The following is a 22677-nucleotide window of genomic DNA, read 5'->3' as shown; positions in this document are numbered from 1 at the left end:
AAGCAAATAATTTAGGGAGCAACATTGTTCTGTGATCCAGGGAAGTGTTCCAGCCTGCAGTAGTTACAATTTAGATAAATATTCAATAATATTCAAAAATATTCAATAATAGTCTATGTTGTTTCCCAATTACAATGCACATAGTTTTCCGCTTTCATATTTTATACACATTGAAACATGCAAATAACTATGTTTTGGACAAATATGAACAATGTCCATTCCACATTAACACCCTGATTCAGGGAATTTATTGTGTAGTAAATAGCCAAACCGCATGCAAACCCCCCTTTGTCGATTCATGGAATGGAATCCGTGGTACATTTCCGTGACTTGCGTGAACTTCATGCAGGACTGGCACTCCTCTGCGAGCAGTCGAGCGCATTGCCCGAGACTCCTCGCAGAGTGTGCGTTCGGCCTATGCAGAGACCTAAATAGGGGCTGGAACATGCAGAATGAGGTAGAACAAGGGCAAATGTGGGTGTTCCGAGGGAAGTGCCACACAAAGCAATCTCACACTTTCAACTGCACAGTAAAAATCGTTTTCATGGATCTGACCAACAACCTCACCCGAAGAAAGGCGTGGGAATCACAGCGCAGAGGTAAGATTGCATGTTGGATTAAGGGGTGCATGCACACAGTCGGGGTTCCGATTGTACTTAGGGGTGCGCATAAGCAGTGTAGGGGGGTGCAGGTCAGTTTACGGGGGTTCGCATGCATGTTTACCAGGAAACGATAACTTTTATGATACATGGTACACATGATGTGGGAGTGTTGAGGATATTTACGAGGGACCCAACCCAGTGTCGCCGGGTGCTTGCTTGGTTGCGGGGGACCCCTTGTAGGATTACAGGATTACAGGGGTGCATGAGTTTCTTCCTGAGGACCACACACAGATATGCATTAGTGCCTCTTTGTGCGTTGCGGCGGGCCGTGTCCGGGTCGGTGAGGCCACGACTTGCGTATAGGCTTACTTTTGGGAACAATTCCATGAAAACACAGAGCGCGCAGAAAAACATATGCACACAGGCTCAGCCTGTGTCGTTCTTGGCATGCAGACTTTGTGGGATCTATGTGCACTTTTCCATGAATCGGGCAGTAAATGTTAATATGTACAGTGAGATGTATTCTAATTTGTTTTCATGATATGTATATATTTATTAGCATCTAAATTCACATTGGTTCACAATCCCTTTTATGACATTGGTTTAGACCGTGCCCTGTTATTGTAAAAGTCACAGTAATTAGGCAATTATTGCAAAAACGTGAATCGAAATCATCCTATGTGCTCAAGGTTTGCTATATCAATAATAATATCATTGCTTTCTATATCTAAATCAATCAAGACACATATCACAGTCTATTGCTTTTATTATTATCTGACGGGCCCACAAATAAATAAGCACAAAATTATTATAAAATATTGGCGATGCACAAAAGAAAACAAATATGCTGTTTTGCCAAACATCTTATTACTTCAGAAGTATCAAAGTACACATAATTACTTTACAACCTAAAAAAAACCTCAAGTACAAAAAATGAAAAGAACAATGAGTGTTATATTTAATAGGTGAGTCGAGATGGATGATAATACTTAATTCGAATTCTCAACATTTTAATGAAATACGAATAATGACATTCAGATTGTAGGGATTGGTAAACATGTTACATTAAAATTACTTTAGTATCTTAATAAAACCCTGTCATTCACCCTGTCATTCAAAAATGTACTGCCATTGATTAGTCTACAAAACATATTTTTATAGAATCCTAAACATAGTTTATTGACTTGTCAATACTGCAATCAAGTAAACAGACATTGCAAATATATACAGTAGGTAAACACATTTTAGTGCAAAGTGAACAAAACCTGTGGATTTAATGTGCTTCTGGAAAAGCACAGTACACATCACAATATATCCTATGCTATTAATATTTAAGGGATTTGACAGAATTGGTTACCAATATTTCATTTTTTTACATCATGAGTTTGTATATGATGAATTTATTGTCTTTGTACCTGGGTACATGTTTGAATTTTTGTCAAACCGAAGTCCTGTCTTCTTTTTCCATTTATTATGTGTGCTGTTATTTTCACTTGCAATAGTGCTAATTTTATTTGCAAGAGGCAAACTCTGTGTATATGAATACCATAACAACTATTTAGCCCTGGTCATGCATGGCAGTGATTCTTAATTTAATAATTGATAGCTCCTTTAATTTATTGCAAAAAAGACCTATTCAAAACACATTTAGTATTTTAAAGTACAAAACATAACTATCCTGGCTAAATGTTCTTTCAATATTCTAAACAACACATATTTAAGAGTTTAAATGGCTTGAAAATCTTACTAAAATGGTGACTGCACTCTGGTAGTGTATCAGCTACGCGAGTGTTCACCAAATTATAAAATGCTCGCCATTATTTTTATTGCATAGAAATTGATGTGTAGCAAACATATGAGCAAGTATGACTAATTAATGTCCTTGTGCTGCACTAATCACGTACTGATTCTGGTGAATGAGACACAATAGGCCTGATTTATAAATATATGAAATGGAAAAAATAAGTTAATACCCATGTGCATCTCTTAATTGCACCTGCCACCTTACTCCTGATTCACAACGCCTCCTAACACTCTGGCCTAGAGTACCTGTGTGATGTGCATGAGAACATCCTTGGGAATCACATCTATGTGTCAGTATCTCAAAGAGTCTCAATATCTCCATATGTACAGATATTGTAGATCGTGTTTTCAAGTAGAAGGGGGCAAAATGCAAATTTGAAATTCTAAAAGGCATCTCAATTTTTTCTCCAGCCCAAATAGGTCTTAAGAATTAGCAGTTAGGTTGTGTGGAAGGCATTTATTGTTTGCCTTGATTGGCTAGGGAATGTTTTAAAAAAATGCATGCCAGATAAATGACAAATCATCATTCATATTACTAATTTGGTGAAAAACAGATACACGTCTCCCAAGTCATTTATCAGACACCATACGTTATGTATTCATGCTTGAACACGTTATATATAATGTATATACACACGATACCACTTACTTTGGTGAATAACACATTAAACAATATAAAACGTTAATTCTTTCTATTTCTATCACATCTGTACTATAAGAAAATAAGAGTTCCTTACCATAAAGATATTATTTTGTTAATCCATATGAACAAATCATATGTAAGTGATAACTCAATCACTAGATATATTTCTTCCCTACTATGTAGAACCCATTTTCAAGTCTTATGACCAACATGCCATGTTTCGACTTCACAGTTGTTTCTTGAAGCTCTGACATTGGATAACATCATCCTTCAGTGGGTCGTATAGACCGAAAAATGGGTGTTTATCTAGCAAAGCAAAACAATGAATTAAATACAAAGAGTTGAGTGGTACAATAACTGCAGGAATCATGTGGTTAAGTTATATATGTTTGTTTCGTTTTCAGAAAAGTAATTCAAATCTAAATGCCTTCAAATGAAAGCTACTTCAAGAACTGTGGCATGGCCCCTTGCAAAATATTTACAGCTGTACGTTTGAAACTGGAAATATATTAACCATACCTTAACTGGGATGGATAGATCAGGGGCAACAGTCTGGTGTTGTAAACAAAACTACACTGAGCAGCACAGGTTCAGTACCCAATCCTGGTGCTGTGCTTTGCGGCCTGAGTCCTACATGAAGCGCAATTATATGAAACCGATGTAATTGTATTTTAATTAAGAATATATCACTCAATTTATTTAAAGTATTGGTTTATTAAATGCATTTATTTAATGTTTTATTATTCACCAGTAGAGGTGTATTCTTTTTTATAGATGGTATATATTTTACAAAAACATGAACAAATAACCTATGGTGTTTGATAAATGATGTGTAGGATATCATATGATGTTACTTTATGAGTAAGATGAATGTTGATTTTAACTTATCTGGAATTGTTCTTCTTTGGAAACATTGTGTGGTGAGCCTCAATTTGAGATATCAAAACCTATTCCTTCTTACCACAAAAAGAAGACTGATTTGCCACAGAGCCAGTGCATACATTTTGTTTAGAAAACCACCAGAAAGCAATTGAAGATAGACCACAACTTGAATCACGTAGTGGGTAGGTTGTCTATCGTTGTTTTAAGAATCCGCCAATCACTCTGAGTCTGACTCACAACGCATTTTTCAAAGGGATTTTCCCATCGGAAAATGCTTTTTGAATTAGGCCCTGTTTTAGTGTGTATTGTTCACATTGTAATGACATCTATTAGGCCCCACTTATTGGTTTCCCACCCTAAGTGAGGCTGTATACAACATTCATGAAAGAACTAAACTACATTACCAAATTAACTTTACTAAAGATTCAAAAGTATTTTCATGAGAAAGCCAAGCAGATATCGCCATCTGCTCAACTAATTGTTGTAACTTTCAAAAATCCAGCAAGTTAGGGGACAACTTTATATTTTAGATTATAAATTCTAGAAGATGTGCATGTGTCTACTAACTTAACAGCTGCTAAAGGCTTTGGTGGTATGCTACATTTCTCATTGAGTTAATATCATCTTTGGGATGTATTAAGAACGCGCACCCTGCTTGGGAGAGCCAGCCAATCGGGTGTCTAGGAATGCAGGCTGATACCAGCAATTTCAGCCCGTGTTCCAAGCCGCCTGATGGCTGACCCCCGTCTGCCATCTTGCCCCCACCCTCCATTCCCTTCTTTTGTTAATGATTTCCCCCTCCGCACTCACCTCTTCATGGTGACTGTGAGTGCTGCCGCTGCAACTGCTGCCACTCTTTCCACACTGCCCTTGATGGCCTCCATGGAATGGGAAGAAGGGCTCAGCACAGAGACTAGCTAACCCATTCCATGGTGGCCATCTTTGAACTCTTTTTTCTTTCTGTGAACGGGACACCACAAAATACTTTCAACTAGACCAGTCCCAGCCAGTGGGACGGGTGCTAATGGTGTTAAGCACCTGTTCCAAAGGGCTGGAACGGGTGGTTACGGCTTGGTACCCTCGTTAAAAGTCCTTGCTTTGCTCGCCGGGCTGTTATCACCCGTTTCAGGCCTTGGAACGGGTGCTTAACGCCATGTTACCACATGGATTCCATTCTTGATTTTCTCTCACCTCATGTGTAGTCTCATGTGTAGTCAGTAATTCCAACTATTTACATCATTCTAAACTTCTGCAGCAAACCAGAAAGTTGCTGACAACAGCTGCCTTTGTCTTCCAATCGAAGATACTTTACCAACAATGGAAAGTGGCCTTTCTGAGACTGTTAATTCAATTTATATGGGAATTCTACAGAAGGCCAATGAAAGAACATTTCACAATAAACAGAAAGCACAACCTATGTACATTTAAATACATGGGAAATCTAAACAGAAAAAAGACACTGTACATGCAATTTTCTTTTATTATAACTCTAAAGTGATAATAGCATTATAGACCTTGGTAATGTTCATTATCACTCAACGAGACGCTGGCATGGGCCTCATTATAAGTTTGCCGGCAAACTATGAGTTCTGCTCACGGGGGCCTTCCCGCCCACCACGCCAGTACCGGCACCCGCGAGCAGAGCATGTCGGATGCACCGGCACCATTCTGAATTGTCCCGGTTCATCCAACCTCCACATTCCCATTGAGCCCTATGGGGCTCAAATGTGAATGGGGAGCATTTAATTATGGCCCCCGTGAATGGGCAATTACCGGGACCGGCAGCGCTGTAATGAACCGGTAATTGCCCATTCGCGGGCACAGGAAAATATCGCAAGTTTGGTGTCAGCCTGCCGGTTTTACTGGCAAGGCTACCGCCAAACTTGTAATGATGCCCAATCTTTTTTTTAAACTGCAAATGTGATTTCCCCACTGAGACTGTTATTATCAAAACATCTCCAAGAAGATCATTCCTGGAGAAATGTTTGAACACAACATCCAGCCACCAAGTAAAACACCTCTGACTGCACTTTTATGTTGCCAAGTCGTTTCATCTTGGGATCCCATTTTCGTAGGTGTTTTTAAAGTACAGGACATATGTCCAAAGTTTTACTAATATGGCCACTTTGTGTTTACATTATATTTAAGGCCATGTTATCTAACACATGCATCTGCTCTAAAAATTGAGCAAATACCTAGATAATATGGAATGGAGAAAATCTGTTTTTATCACACTCGACATTACATAACCCAATTCGCACTGGTGCACAATTGAATCAGAATGCTTGTTGTACTATGTTTGCTTCATAAAATGAAAAGTAATGTGTTTGCTACACAGCAAACATAGTAAAAAGAAATCTGCTTCGATTTTGCCCTAGTGAAAACATTTTAAGAAGCATCCCAATTGGTGCTAAATTAATTTGCTCTATTTATTTTGCATGAGGGCAACATTGTGATAATCTTGTCCTTAGTTAAATCTGAGATCCCACATGTTACTATTAGTCCTCGTCCCACTAAATGACTCTGCTAAATAAATAAACACATAGAAAATAAATTAAGCTATATCACAAATTGATTTCAAAGTGCAATATGCAGGTGTATAATTGACCACATAAAAAACTTGTGTTATTAAAATTAGATAGAAAACACTATTTGAATAGATACAGGACAAACATATTTCTATACACATTTATTGCAATCAAGATGAGGCAACACAGATTATTGGACTTTTGATATGATTGCCATATGGGCATATTGTTTAGACAGTGCAGACCCCATTGCACCAACAGAAGGAGTTGTCACTTAAGTGTGATTTCATTGCTAACGTGTTCCTTACTGAATTGCAATGTTGCAGAAGCAAGTAGATGGATAATTTAAAATGCTTTTGCATAGGAAACACCATGGGATCTGCTCTAATTTAGGATTTGATGATGACCGTGGAGATATGAGGGAAGTGAGGCATGAATTTGTGTTGCAAATGGAAAATGTTAGCTGCACCAACACATTTGGATATGTGTGAGGGCAATGATGGAAGTGGTGCTGGCAGACAAGTGGTAACAAATTAAGAACAACAATAGGTTGTTACGCTTATGGTGATGACGTGTGTGGGCTCTCTAACGGTAATGTGGCATCTCATTTTACAGATGAGGCTGGATATTTTCACAGTACAATACCTACTGGTGTGTACTGTTATAATAGAATGGTCTCCATGAGAATGATTTAAGTTGTTCATAGGCCCATTATCTATTAAGAATGGCAAACCTAGGTACAGGTGTTGGTTAGTATAGAGCAAGACCAACTACAGTTCTTCAACTGAGCTATAACATTTCTTTACTTTTACCTCAATAATTGTAAAGGTATTCAACATGAAGATGCTGGCTATACTTATTTTCTAAAGTAACATGGATTAATAGCAGTTCATTGTTGTCTATAACGTGTTGTGGGAATTAGCCTAATATGTGGTCAGAAAAATGCGAAAGCAGAATGAAAGCACAATTTAACATGCTTGGCATTTCAATAAAATAGACAGCACTGCTTGAAGGTGCTCTGTACATGGTACAGAGCAGTTTTGCTCAGTGTGCTGGCTTCAGGAACACGGGGCTTAGATTGTGTATCTGATTTTCTTTTAAGACAAGTGTTACTGATGGGAAGACATTTCGTGTACACTAAAAATCACTTTCATGATATGGACGTGGAAAGGAAATACATTGAGCTGAGCAAGTCATTTAAAATGTTCTCTAGTCGAAGACCTCATTAGCATCTCACAATCTTTGGAAAATTGTATGCAAGCTGATTGGTAGTCTGTGCTATTTTTCAAAAGGCGAACATGCTTCCAAGAATAGATGAGTTAATGAAGTTGGACCACTATTGATCTATAACGATTGCTTAAGGTACTGTGTAGGAAGTGGTTTGATCAATTGCTGAAGGGTGCTCCTTAGATATAGATTACCCTCCAAAAAATCTCAGTCTCCCCTAGAGCATTTGTCTATCAGGGGAATAGCAAGACAAGAGTTGTATTATTTATCATCGCAGAGTTTTGTCTATATTTCTGTTGTTGAACATCAGCTCTGTTTTCAAAGTTACCAACCTTTTTAATATAAAAATATCATGAGGGCCTTTCTATAAAGTGTTCAACATGTGCCTAAATTTAACAACAATATGTGGTCTGTAAAACGGCTGCCAGAGAAAGTGGCCTAGACCTTAACTTTGAGCAGTATTACCTTAACTTTGAGCAGTATTTTTATAGTCACATAGTTAATGGGTTTAGTAAGTGGTTTGAGATCTGTCCTCTGTTGGGCTATCCACATTGTCTTTCTTAATATTAAATATATGACTCTTGAAAAATGAAATGAATTGTTTTTAAAGATGGGAGGTTCTTGTACCAGTAAATGAGACAATTATTTAAATTGTAATGTGTTTTCTTCATTAGAGAAAGACAATATCAACTGTGTCCTATTTTAACAATTTGCCAATACTTAGAGCATGTGTTTGTAAGTTCAAAACTACACATTATGGTGCAATGAATGTCCTCTGTAAAAAGGAAAGACAAGAGAAAGAAAGAATGGAGGAACAAAAGAATAAAAGAAATATGGTTCACATATGTTTACGTAGATGTTAAATTTCAAATCAAGAGAAATGTATGTTGTAATATTTGATTGATTTTAACTACAACTAATGCATGCATTTCCTTGACCAAACGTCATTAAAGTTGGAAATGTGGAAAAGGGTAAAGCCTGGCAAAAGATTACTATTCTGATCCCTAACTTACCCAAAGAATAAAGTATATACAGTATTGTCCTATTCATGTTTTGACAGAGAATGTACAGTTTACCCCACATGTGTATTTAACTTTACCAGCTCTCTCAATTCTCGTCTTCCTTTCGTAAATATGATTTCTAAGTTCTTACCCTTTTCTGATTGGAAAAAAGCAGGAACGCTTATTACCGAATGTGCTCAGACACATACACAGACACTCACACACACACACGAGAGGCACACACACCCATACCATTGTGTATCTGTACACTAGATGTATGGGTCTGAATAAGAGAAATATGTCTTCTGAATTTCCACTCGATAAGGGCACAAATGCACTGTTCTTGGGAAGCTAGAGCATCTCAATAAGTGAATACACCATAATACTGTTGTGTAATTGTAAGTAGGTTTGATTACATGTATCTCTACTCCCACATTATTTCAGATATTCGTGGCCCAATATATTTCTGAAATGCTATTGCTTAAACCTCAACATCTAAGCTCAACATAAGGCACTGAGCAGTAATGTATATGATTTCAAATGCTGTATCACTATCCTCAGCTGGACTAATAGTTGTATGATTGAGTCTAAAATAAATTAAGTGATTGCGATTTGCAGAACCAAGGATGATCACAGTTCCAAAACATCTATAACAAATTAATAAAGGATTAACAACTTGTAAATGGCTCACACAGGAACACTAACAGACTCATTGTATGTCGAGTGCAGCCGGAAATAGACACCTCAAAGTAAGGCATGATGCTCTTACACTTCCCTTTTCCACTTTGATTAATTTTCGAGCAATGACAACGAGGAGGACAAGCACCAAACAGAGATCTGAAATTCACTATAATGACCTCCTCTATCCTGTCAATAAATGTCATTTTATGCCTGCATGAGACTTTCATACAGGTATACAATGAATGTGTTTTTATGGAATGTGCCTCAATTTAGCACCTGCTAAATAGCAGGTGTATTCCATAGCAATCCATTAATAAAAAATGTATGCAAAGAGTAGTGGTGCAGGCTTTATATTGTATAACAAAATGGGGTGGAAAACCGAAAGTTAAAAGGGAATATGCCCAGTTTTATTGTAGCAATTAACCCCCATGTCAGGGGCTGTACATGGCGAGTAGTGGCCTGCCAGCTGGAGCTTAGGCAGGCCCGAGACAAGTGAGTCTTTGCTGGTCCCCTGCATTCCCCTGTCAAAGGTGTTATTGTATTTTGAACCCCAAAGGCCTGTCTGGTGTGCACATAGTTTTATTTATTTATTGTTTTACTGGAGATGTGCTCCACACATATTGCGTGCGCCCAATGCCAAATGGAGAAATCCAAGATGGCCGCCACCACAGTATATAGAAAAGGAACATAGTTTCTTTTCTATTTCTATGGTGGTGGCCAAGGACAGGACTGGCACTGCGAACCAGAATATAAAGTAACAGTCCAGTAGGTAACTAGGTAAGAAGTGTGTGTGAAGGGTGCATGCAGTCTTAGATGGGTGGGGGAGGTTAAGGGCATGGGGGGACCACAGGGCGGTATTCTCTGCTGCATCCCCACAGTCAGGATGTCCACAAATCATGGAAAAGACCAGGGTGGTTGGGAAAGCATTGGAGTAGACTTTTAGTCCACGGGCGAGTCTCCAGCCACATGATTGTCTGAGCGCCCTTTCCCAGGTGAATATCTTTAGTATTCCCACCATCTTGCAAATGTTTAAAATGTGATTCCAGGGAACACAGCAGTAAGAACGTGCAAAGTATGGTTGTTCCCTATATACAATTAGCATTTAATAAAAAACAACACCCATCATGTGCTCACATAGTGGAGAAGATCGAATTTATACTGCATCTAATCAAATAAAGGCAAGTGTTAGTCCCAACCACTAGAAATAGAATTGTGTTCTTTATGTGAATCAAGTTTTTCCAGTAGCATGTGACTATCACTCACATGCCATGCTTTAGTCCATGTGTAGACTTGTATGTTTTGAGTATACTAGCAATGTGGCCAATCCTCCACTGTCTCCATTCCAGAAAAGTGCAGCTATTTTAGAAAAAATACATGTTAGCTACATTAGAGGAATCCACTTGAACAAAACCAAAACATGCTATGAAAGATAGATAGATAGATAGATAGATAGATAGATAGATAGATAGATAGATAGATAGATAGATAGATAGATCGATCAATTGTGTGTTAAAACAATGACTTTTTTCTTCTATTGTGCAATGTTGGTCACAGTGAACCGTAGTCTCTTCTTACTGTCTGTGTCAGCTTCTTTTTCTGGCAATTTGTAGGGAAATTATGTTTTCACCATCACTGATTAAGTATAAGCAAAAATTTGTGGTTTTACATATCTCCCTCTAGCCGATAAAGGACCTTTCAAATTGAGAATGCTTTGTCACATTTTCCACACTTATATATCATAATAGTTGGTTAGGACTAATTGTCTTCCTACATGCTGTTCTTGTAAATATTGTTTTGTATGTGTACAGTCACCGTAGCCGATTGGTTTGAGAATTTCAGTTAAAACAAAGAAAAAACAGGCCCCTTTCAAGGAGGCCAAAGCACACAAATATTAGATATTGAAAACAAAAAATGTTAGGATATGACATATAAAATCAGTAATAAAAGACTATTCATTAACTACACTTTATATTAAAAATGTTCATAAACTTTAAATATATGTTATAAACAAATAATTTGATAATGTGTTCTTTATTGTTGTTTTACATATTTACATTATAAATGTATGTGTGTGTTGATCCAGGAAAGCCGCCTCTACCAAGCTAAATTCCCTTGACTATGCATAATACCCTTTCTTGTTTTTAGGAGGACATCCCAGTGTGACATATTCTGGAGCAACATTGGCTTTCCGTTATCTTTTACCCTATTAAGAAAGCAAAAGCTGTAACCAGTGCAATTAAAACCTTGCAATGAATTCCTCATTTCAGATGGGGTCATATAGCAGTGTCCCAAAAAACGGTTTGTTGCTTGGAGTAGGGAGGAGGGCTATATTTCTTGGCCCCAGTGTTCTTCTTCCAGCTCGGCAAAATAGGCATGCTGTCCTGTTTGCAGAGTCCTTTCTCTGTTTTTTGGCGTGCCTTGATTTCCTTGCAAAGGGTGCGTTTTTTCTCAATCATTTCCATCATTGTGTGGTCCCCATACAGCCACGGCATACATGTCACCTAGAAAAACAATATGTGCACAGAAACAGCAAATTAAGAGGACATGCCTTTCACCATAAAATGACAGCAGACAAGCACTCTAATGTACTACATAGTATCTGACAAATGTATTTAAAAAAAGAGCATAACCACTCTAGTTTTATTTTGGAAACATGTAGTAGGTGACATTAAAGAGAATCAATTTACATTCAGATGAGAGCTTGCTTTAAATAAAATGGCGTGTACTATGTATTCAGAGTGACATGATACTGCAAGGTTTCTCTAGCATCTACTATACATCCTAGTGTTGAATGGGAGCACATTAATTCTGCAGCACGACCACCACGGGACACATACTGCAACGTGGATTCTGCACCATGTGAAATGTATTTATGCTGTGCAGGATGTCCTCCAGATAACGCATTCCAGAATACTGTCCATTAAAGGGTGCATCATGAGTTTCCTGGTGCAAAGCAAATCTTTGTGGTCCTCACAAAATGCCATACTCAGCAATAGGGAATCTAAGGCATACTGCTAGGATGGATTTTTTCAGCCATGCATTCTGGGATTGTACCCACATCTACTCTATAAGATATTCTGCAAGATTTACTTGGCTCACATAGTGGTAGCAGTGGCTGCACATTTCAAGATAATTTCTTAGGGCGAGAACAGCATAGTGATAAGATGAAGAGTAATGCCTATAACATTAAATAGACACATGTCCACACAATAATATTAATGCAATAATAATTTGTCTTATGTGGAGAAAAGCACATTATGCAAGGTGTTCTATTGATCAGACTCAACACAATTGCTTGCAATAGCCAATGTCATAAGGGGATTCGGTCTACTCTGAAACATCATCACCACACATGCACAAGTTCTAGAACATTCATAGTCTTAAACACCATCCAACAGTCCCACGTTGAAATGTAGCAAGCAAAGAGCTATCAATGTCTCAACTGGCGTTGTGTTTGCTGCCCTGTTATTAGGGTTCTACATAAATGTCTTGCAGTAGTCATCACCACGTGTTGACTGTTCAATTTAATGAATGTCAGTTGATCGAAATATGGAGCAACATTCTGTAGTGACCCAACACAATAACCCCTGCAAAACTAAAGTCTCTGTAAGATGGTTCACCGGTGGGGCCAGCACAATAAATTGAAAGTGGGAGGTTTCTAGTCTGCAACCCTTCCCTCATCTGCCAGTCGCTAATCCTTGTATTATATCCACTTGCAAGATAACAAGTACCAGAGAGAGGGTAGGAGAGATACAACAAATGTCAATGTAAATGGTACCCAAGACTATTTCTCTGAGCAAACCATTGCCAAGAAAACAGTGAACTGTGCTGCTTCTTTTAAGTGTGAGATTGATGGCTCACTGTAGTCCAATTGAACATTTTTCAAGTTTAAGTGAGGGAGGCACCATAGAAATGCATTATGTTGGTTCAGATTTCCGTCTCTTACACACTACAAAGACAAGGCTCCACCTATGGAGGCAGGTAAACACAAACATCTGCCAAAGAATATTCAGCACATTGAGCCTTAGCGTATATTCCATCCAAAGACTGGGCTGTTAGCAATGCTAAGTGAAAAGAGGAGATGCAGAATGCATGAGTTTAAAATAGAATTGTATTTCTAAATGTGAGAAGAGGCTTGAATCTGCCAAAAATATATAACTTTTAGCTGGAGAACATGTACTATGATAGAGCCATTTTAAAACAATAACATTCACTGGTAGGATGTTGTTGAGTGTTCTGAATGGCACACATGCATTTCTGGATGTACCTTCTTTAAATGATGAAGTGAATCATCATTCATACATAATTTTATCATGCAATGTTTTATTTCTCCATCCACTGTCTGATTACTGCGCAAAGCATACAATAATACATTATATTTAAATAATAGTCTACATTATAAATATGTAGAAAAGCAGTGATTCTTTTGTGTGGTTCATGAGTATCATTGGTGCTTGATTCAGCCATCATCATGAAGCGCAACATGTGTGTTGGTCTAATGCGAGCAAAACAAAAGAGGCCTGTCAACTGACTCACATTAATCACAAAACACGGGATCACAAAGACCTGTTTATTTAATTGCTGCACTGGCCATGAGACTCCAGGTTGAATTACAGGGAAGATCTGGGCATGTACATTTCCCCTGGTGTAAACAGGACCGGTTATTTACAATTACCTCTATATGCAAAAGTGAATGTTTTTCATAATTCTGGAACTATAAGACATAGAAACATGCAATATACTGTATTTCAAAGATCAGACATTTCTTGTTAATTTCAGACCAGTTGGAGTTTTATACTTTAATATGAAATCATTAAAATTAGAAAAAATCATACATCGGTGAAGTAATATGTCAATTTGTCATGGCACATATCCAACCAAATATCTGAAAGTGCAGACTCCAATAATCATGGTTTACTACATACTACTGTCATACATTATAAAGGAAAAACAGAATTGCTGTATAAAGTTTGTAGACGTAGTTATGGCCACCTCCTTTTCTGACCACAAGTATAGAAATTATAATCATACAATGAAGATTGGAGGAATGTATTCAATAGTTGTGTCTAACTGTGAAGTAGGCCAGTGGAAGAACTAATCAATCACTTACAGTGACCTCATTATGACATAAGGTTGACATTTATGACAATTTAATGACAATGTGAGCTCAGGAGAGTCTGACAATAGGAAGAGCTGCAGGAAAGGACATAACATTTTCCTACAGGATGGTTTAAATAAATAGACAATCTTCAGGGCTACAAACAGGAAGAATCCTGTTCCAGGGGATTATTCCAGTTTGCAAGGCAACCTGATGATCACTGAGTCCCCCTGGGAACACATGAGGGTTTCTCCTGGATCCATAGTCACTTAAGATGGGTTAAAAGTGAATATAAGATTTCCCCAAAAAGAAATGATATATGCACTCTATAACTATTTTCCTGCTAAGTCCCGGAAAAGGGGTGGTTTGGGAGGGTACTGTCATAATGCACTGATTTAAATGAGAAAAAAATGTTCCATCTCACTGCATGTAAAATTAAGTGAGGTGTCAATTCAATCCCACTTATAATACCTTCTGAGTTGTGTGTGCAATGCCATGGATAGCACTTCTGTCCATTTGGTGTGCCACTCTTTAAAAATCATAATCTCATTAAATTGGACGCAAAGCGTTTTGAAGGAAATAGTTAACATTGGGCTGGGATTTGATTACTTCCACAGCAGAGACTAATGAAGACATGCTTGATAATGTGTATTGTGAAGGGCATAGATATGTAATGAGGTAGGAGAGATATGACACCAATTTTAAAGGAGTCATTTCTATTCCCATATAAATAGCGTGAATGTAAATCCTATGCAAACCCTCATTCTGAAATTGCACAGTTAGATTGATATATAATTTGAAAGGGGAGGAATATTCAAAAGGTATTCAATACCATCTGAACATTATTTTCTCAGGTTGGGGGTGAGCCAAATTAGTATGTACATTCTAAATTGAAAACATAATGTCTCTAACCCAAAGCCTAACAAACTTTTTGTAAGCCTCTTTCAACTGCACACAAGTTAGCAGCGCACAGGACCTGATCTATAACGGAAATGGGAGATGTGCAATAATTGATTCTATAAATCAGTGGTGTTTGTGGGGAAAGTAGAGTTCTATGAAGCATTTGAAAATGTTACTTTATGTGCAATTTGGAGAAGTTTTAAGTCAAGGATTTTGAGGTACTAACCAAAAGGTGGTAGAAGTGCAACTAGAATGTCTAGTGTTACCCAGACCTTTAAATATATGAATATATAGAATTGATCATGGATATTCTTACAGGCACATTAATTCCATTTTCTGTGGACAAGCTGCTTGTTGTGTAGCATTGTGTTGACATCCACTGCATAAAGTTGAGAACTACCTTCATTCTTCTTTAAATAAATATGAGTTTTGAGAATACTGCCCGTTTTTGTCCACAATTTCAGGGAGGGGGTATGAGAACGGGATGTCCAGATAATGAGCAACCCTAATATGAACATACTAATCAAAATATATCTCACAATAAAGAAAGAAGCTCCTAGTAGATTCCTTAGAGATTACTTTGTTGTGCCTGGTATTATGCAGATCCTCCACGTACCTCTTCCAGGAGGTCCCACCACTTACCTGGTGTGTATCCCTAGACCACAAGGATGATCAACCTCCCAGGTTCCTTCAGGTAGTGACTTAATCAAAGTTAGAAACCTGTGTGCCATCCTTTAGTGTCTAGTACTATTGAGGAGATAAGTGCAGTGATCACCTTGCATTGGATACACACACAAGCCATTTCTTATCAGTGACAATGAAAGAGAAAATCAAGTCTTTTTGCAGGCAGGGGTTTACATTCATTTACTGTAACTGTAACGTAGTGTGAGGTTGCACCACACATATGATATTATTTTCAAGAGAGAACTTCAGTAACTGCTACTTTTACTGGATTTCTTCCGAGACAAAAGTCATCTCCCTCTATGCCGGGGGGGGGGGGGGGGGGCTATTCTTCCTTTCCTGGCCAACATTCTATTCCATGACCATCTCAAATGCTTGTAATCTCAGGCCCATCTTCACCAGTAATTTGTAGCCCTAACAATTCACAAGCTCTACCTTTAATCCTTCAAAACTAGGCCTTTCCAGTATCAGGAAGATTCATCCACTTCTCAGCTACTGATCACTGTTCTGGTCTTCAGTGGTCTCAACTACAACTTAAGCTTTGTTCTCAACCTTCCTTTCTCCTCTTTCAATCGCTTTGGCAAAATCTTTAACTTTTTAGTTTGTATTCTTGATAAACTGCCACACTCCTCTTCCACATCCTTCATTATTTCCATGCCACTTCCTCTCTATGCAAAACCTGTCCCTCTACACATTTCTACAGCAGGTCTTCAAATGTATACATGGGCTACCCATACCTTGATGCCTCAGTCTCCAACTACTCCCCACTCACACAGCCTTCTCTAGAACCCTGCTGAGTCTCTTTTTCCCATGCCAATCTTGTTCTCTTTCTCATTCCTACTGTTCTCCCTTTCCCATCACTGGAACTCTCTAGCCATTGAAAGCAAAAGAAACACAAACATTCATATATTCAAGTCAGCTCTCAAGCTCTACCTCTGTATTTGCCTTCTTGAGGGAGCACCCAGAGTACCCAATAAGTGATGGTGATGTAGTTTTGGGAAACAAGAGAGTGATTTGCTTGTAATAAGGGGCAGTGCACGACAAGAGAAGCAGATCGCCAGGCATCAATACAAGGGAGTGGGGAGTTAATGGGAGAGGATGGGTGGACAATTAGCATGGGATCTACAAGCATTCTGGGGAGTAAACAGATCACCCAGTCTCATGACGGGTGTAGAGTGATGTGGTGTGGACCTGTGTTTTTTAGTTTAATGAAATAAATATCTGATGGTTCTGCTTTGTTTTATTCGGTGTCCATCGGTTCTGATGGGGATACTCCCAAATAATTGTTATTTTTGCATTGCAATGAAAATAAAGTGACTTTTTCACCCGCTGCAAACAGAAATAATAGTTTTATTTGTGCTGTCAATTGTTAATATGGCCTGAGCCAAAAATGAATTTCCCTGTCTTGCTTCCACCATTCCAGACAACAGTGCTAATTTTGTTTCGACCATGACTTCTCTTGTCAACGATTCTATAAAGGTTGTTTTCCACAAATATTGAAACATTAGGATATCCCCCATATTTAAAAAAAAACTTCTAATTACCTGAGAAAACCTAGTCAACTAGCATTGTACTCCGGAGACACCCGGCCGTCCCATAGAGCTGAGGTTTGCTCCGAAAGTACTTTAAGACGAGATAGTTGCACCCTTGAGATGGATGGGGGTGCAGATGTGTTACTCCAACACCAATCAATAAGGACAACTTAATGGTTTGGCAAAGGGAGTCTGTTTAATGACAAGTACAAAAAATGGGGAGTCATGAAAATCAGCAGTGATGTGATCGTCCTTCTTGCTTCAACTCCAATGAGCTTCATAAAAGTCATAGAATTTCATATCAACTTTTGAGTGTTATACCTCAATTATGACGATTTTTCAGTGCAAATGCTATTGGTTAGGAAAATGTAACGTTAATATAGGTACTATATCTGTATATGGTAATGGAGTGAGGGGATTGGGTAAACACTGTCAGGTGGGCATCTAAGCCCTTCCTTCAAAGATAACTACTGTAGATGTCACTAAAAGTACGACGTCCCATTGGTTCTACTAACTATAGGACCCTAGATTATTTGGTCCATTGTGATTGCATACATGTCCATTTTGCTTAGCAGCACGCAGAATGGTCAGCCAGGTGCAGGGTGCCCTTCAGTTACCCGGCCTTCCTCCAATTAACGTTACAATCAATCATCACTTCAACAACTATGTGTCAATTATGTTACTGTGTTTGGCCTCCAAACTGCATGTTCTGTGTGGGAAAGTTCCGATATCTCTCCTGGGCGGATGCCAAGCATAGGTGGGAACTCGTGCTTCTCCTTGCTCGGATGGTCACATGCTTCCCACACCGTGAATTTGTCTAGTTTCTCTCAATTTGTGCATTTGATTCTTATTTTGGTGTGAATGTTCCTGGTACTTCAAAATGGGCGACTGGAGTGCAGGTTTTATTTGAGTTCTCCTCTACACTCCCCCCACTGGGCGATTCATCGACCACTTTCCCCTCCATTTTTGGATTCAACTTACTCAATTCTTCTGTATTTATCTCCACTCTATCGCCTGGGTTCATTCCTTCTTCATCTTCGGGGTCTATACATGATGGTTTGAAGAAGTGTCTCTTTGGAGTCCATATTTTTGTTACTCCTTTCAAACTTCCTGCTGTTCTTACATGTTCGTCTTCATTCCAAGTCCTCATTTGACATTGTCCATTTGGGCTGCAATAAACTCATCTTCCCACATAATTTCTGTGGGTAGAAAATCTTTGATGAAGAAACAAGATACTTTGTGAAGACCAGCATTCTCACACCAGAAGGAACAGTCAGGTCCTTGGGCTTCCATCCTGGCTTGACATCAATCATGATCTTCATCCCCATGGCTTTTTTCGCAGTCTTCTGGCACTGCAAGATTATTATCTTGATAACACAAAATCCTAGCAATATCATCAATAGCGGGGCTCCCAGGAACTTGAATGCATCTGCCATCCATTGTGGAACCCATAAAACAGCGATCCAAACCAGCTGTCATCATCAACTTCATCAGTTTCATAGATCATCTGGTTCTGCAGGTTTGTCAGCATACTTATGGTCTCTGTTAAGGTTCCATTCTCCTCACCGTGAGATGGTATAAATGTGCAACATGATTCTCCGGTTTTGCACAAACTCCTCCATCCATGGCTGTGATCATGTCAAGGACATATCTGTTCTGAAGAGTCATCAGTCGGATGGTTCTTAGCTCTTCCTTGATCGCATTGAATCCTTTTATGGTCATATTGATCGTCTTCAGTAACTCCCATCTGGTTATTTGCAACCATTTAGTATTCACTCCAACTTGGATTCTTGGCATAAAAATAATTGTGAACACTAATGAGGTGAGGCTGAACAGCCCTTGTTCATATGAGATTGCATGAAAAGCTTCTTCTGATTTAGCAGAGAAGTAATTCTCTCTCTTCATCCGAGTTATCAGTTCCACAGATCTCTTCTTCCTCAGGTGAGCATCTGCTTTTGGGAAACTGTCAATATTCAGGTCACTTTTCGGAATCACCAGTGCTGGAACATGGACATTCACTATTGTGCATATACCTCCCCAGTCTTTTGGCAGTCTGATGTGTGCCTTGGATCCGCATGCCCAATAATGATCCATAATTACTGCAGTTCCATGCACCATTCCTGGAGCGTCAAAAACGTGTCCACAGTTCTGATTCTGTCCCATTTTTCTTGTGCCATTATTCCTGAAGCAGAATTGTGGGCATTCTAGTGGCACTTTCTGCAAGGGTCCTCCTCTGTCTTTGACCCATGTCAATAGTTCTGCAAGCTTCCGCCATAATGGCATGCAGCCATTCTGCACAATGTCAACAGTTTCTTTGTAGAGTCCAGTGATCACCCATGCTCTGCAAATCACCACCACTTTTTCCCACCCATCTGGTGAAAGAGCTGTTCCCCAAATCTGCATTTGGGCTCTATTCTTCCACTTCAAGCTTCCTTTGGAGTTTTTCCTTGGACATTTAGCCTCGGGTTCACTTGCCATCTTATTCCTGCTCCTCTAACTCCAGGATTCTCGTACCTGATCACATGATTCCTAGTATGTGCTCTGTTTCTTGTCTTAATGTCTTGAACATAATCATCTTGGTCGGGATAGGCTGTTTCAGTTGCCCATATTAATGAGGCATCACTACCCATGAACTGGCCTCTGGTCTTGCACAATGCTACGTGTGACAGACAATAGGCTGTCTGGACATCGATTTCTACAGCTACGAAGATCTTGGATTTCCCATTGCTGTATGGTAAGAATGCACAAACAAAGCATTCCCCTTCTGAACTTCACCTTCCAACTTCTTTCATGTGCTGGTACCAAATGTTTCCCAAATGTACTGTGCTGTCCAGGTAGTCGTTTAGTTCATTGTCATCTCCATGCATGCTTCTCTTGATTCTTTGTGTTCTCCGGTAGTTTGCTATAACTACATCCCTAAATGCATCTGTATGGCTCTTTCTTGCTGGAGGATTCTCAGGTATCCTGGTCAATGGTGCAGACTTCATCATCTGCGCCATTTGAGTGGACAAACGTCTGGCAGCTCTTTCGCTCTCTTCATGCATCTTTCTCCTGCTGGTTACAAATGCCCATTCCTACCATCCTGGCGCAGGTCCGGTGTATGGTTGTGTTGTAGAACTTGTACTTATCCCTTGTGTTGGAACATATATGTTTGTTAGTACTGTCGCTGGGGTTTTATTCTTCAATTCCTCTAGTCTTTTTCTTTCTCTGGCTAATGACTGCCATACTGCGTCTATTAGTCGCGCTTGTGAGATCTTCTTTGAGTTTGTCTTTGTCTCCCTCAGTGTTGTCTCAGGAGTGTTCATCATTATCATTTTTGTTGGTTTCTTTTCCGATTCCTCTTGTCTTTTCACATTGTCTGTTGTGGAGTTTTTTGTGGCAAGCAATGTCTTCTTTTCTACTGTTTCGGCTTGTGGTCCTGCAGTCATTGACACTAGGCCTGTTTTGTGTGCATTCAGTCTTTGCATGTGTGTTGTTGTCAGTAACCTTTCTTCATTCATTCCTTGCCGACCCTGTCTCTGGCTTTTCTGTTTTTTTGTTACCACGTGTGTGTGTATCATTGCTAATCACATCCATTTCAAGTTCATTCACTCCACCATCAGATCTTCTAGGGACTGGAATGACTGTGTAAGGTCTGGGTGTTTTTGTGGGTTTCATGCAAGCATCATTAGGTGGGTGCACTGGAATTGGAATGCTTTGCGCACAAATAAAAAATGCAGTTCCAATCGCCAGTGACTGTAAAACAATGATGAATATGATACACAAATACATTATGCCCCTGTATGTCAGGCGGCAGCATTTACTTGCAGAGAAGCGTGGTTGTCTCTCCTCCTGTGGTAGGACCAGATTGCTGCTCTGGACCCCCATCTCGATCATTCACCAAATGTCAATTTTATTGTATTCCCTTAACCAATATCGTCTTTCAAGTTCTGTGTTTAAGAGTGTCAGGTGTTTCACAAGTGCCCCGCCTCTTGTGGATGCTGAGTCATCTCTTATCTCAGGATACAGTTCCTTTGCTAGACTATGGGAAAAATGAAATCAACTAACACCTCAGTAAGTCTTTTACTGTGCGTGTTCAAAGTAAGTAAGTTCCCAATCTACTCCTCGGATTTGCTTCAGTCCTGAGGACATATTTTATGCTGGTCAGTATAAAGAAATAGGGACAAAATAACAAAAAATCAGTAAGTGAAGTTCTTGACACTGCTTCCTTGATCTGTCCCTCGGCGGAATGCTTTTAGAATCTCCTCAGATAATTCTGTTGATGGTTTGAGAGCTCTATCTGTAACACGATTCCATGCAAGAGCATGCTGCCCATCTGTGCAACATTAGCTGGATCTCTGATGAATGTGAGGACATCAACATCGATCAGTCTCCCGACTAGCTCTGGAAAGTCAGTGACTAGGCAAAAAAAGGACATTGTGAGCAAGCCTGCTGTCTTCTAGTAACAGGGACATCCGTCCTGTCTTGCTGGGTTTTTCAGGATTGTATGCTTTCTCTTTAATGTAAACAATGTCTGCACTGTCCGGTCGTGTGGCGTGCGACTAGGATCACTATTTTCTTTAGGAGATGGCTTAGGTGCTCTGTATTTGCTTGATCTCGAAGAAACATGAGTGTGTCTGTTGTTCTTCTGACAAGAGTTGGAAATCTTCGATTATACAAAAGAACAATGTGTTGATAAGCTCATTTATTTCCGTCTGTGCTTGAGACATTTGGTTCTTTCTCACTGTACTCAGGAAGTGAGAGAAATTGTTCGGCAATGACAGTAAGTGAGCCTCCCTACCAATGACGGGTATGATCTTAGCTCTAGATCAAAATAGGTGACCACATCCTTGGTGATGTTGCTACTGCGGGACACCATAAGTGATTCTGAATAGGGTCTCAGTGTAGAATGAGTCATGATACTGTAGTTGCTTCCAATGTAAGTATCCTTGGTCAAAATTTGGCATATTCTTTTCTCATCAAGGCTTAAGTATGCCTCAGTTCAAAGTCATCAGACTGTGTTGTGGCTTATGTGTGCAATTTTGTCCTTCACCCTGCAACTAGGATGCACAGAGTGTCCGTTTTTTATGTCCTTATCCCCTTTTTTGCTTAGAGGAAGT

The 22677-nt window shown here is 39.2% G+C and overlaps 1 protein-coding gene across 2 annotated transcripts in view; it reads right to left on the bottom strand.

The window, feature by feature from the left end:
* Positions 1–1350: 1350 nt before the first annotated feature.
* The window catches only part of NYAP2 (neuronal tyrosine-phosphorylated phosphoinositide-3-kinase adaptor 2), a 1523268-nt gene continuing 1501941 nt past the window's right edge, over positions 1351–22677 (bottom strand). For both annotated transcript variants that reach the window (XM_069618180.1, XM_069618181.1), the window contains one exon: positions 1351–11868. In XM_069618180.1, the coding sequence (XP_069474281.1) occupies positions 11641–11868 (228 nt within the window). In that variant the 3' untranslated portion in view covers positions 1351–11640. The remainder of the gene's footprint in view (positions 11869–22677) is intronic.

The sequence above is a fragment of the Ambystoma mexicanum genome, chromosome 10 (assembly GCF_040938575.1).
Source record: "Ambystoma mexicanum isolate Mex_15411 chromosome 10, UKY_AmexF1_1, whole genome shotgun sequence".
NCBI classification, from domain to species: Eukaryota; Metazoa; Chordata; class Amphibia; order Caudata; family Ambystomatidae; genus Ambystoma; species Ambystoma mexicanum.
Note: the sequence above shows the minus strand (reverse complement) of the source record. Positions and strands in the feature narration are given on the sequence as shown.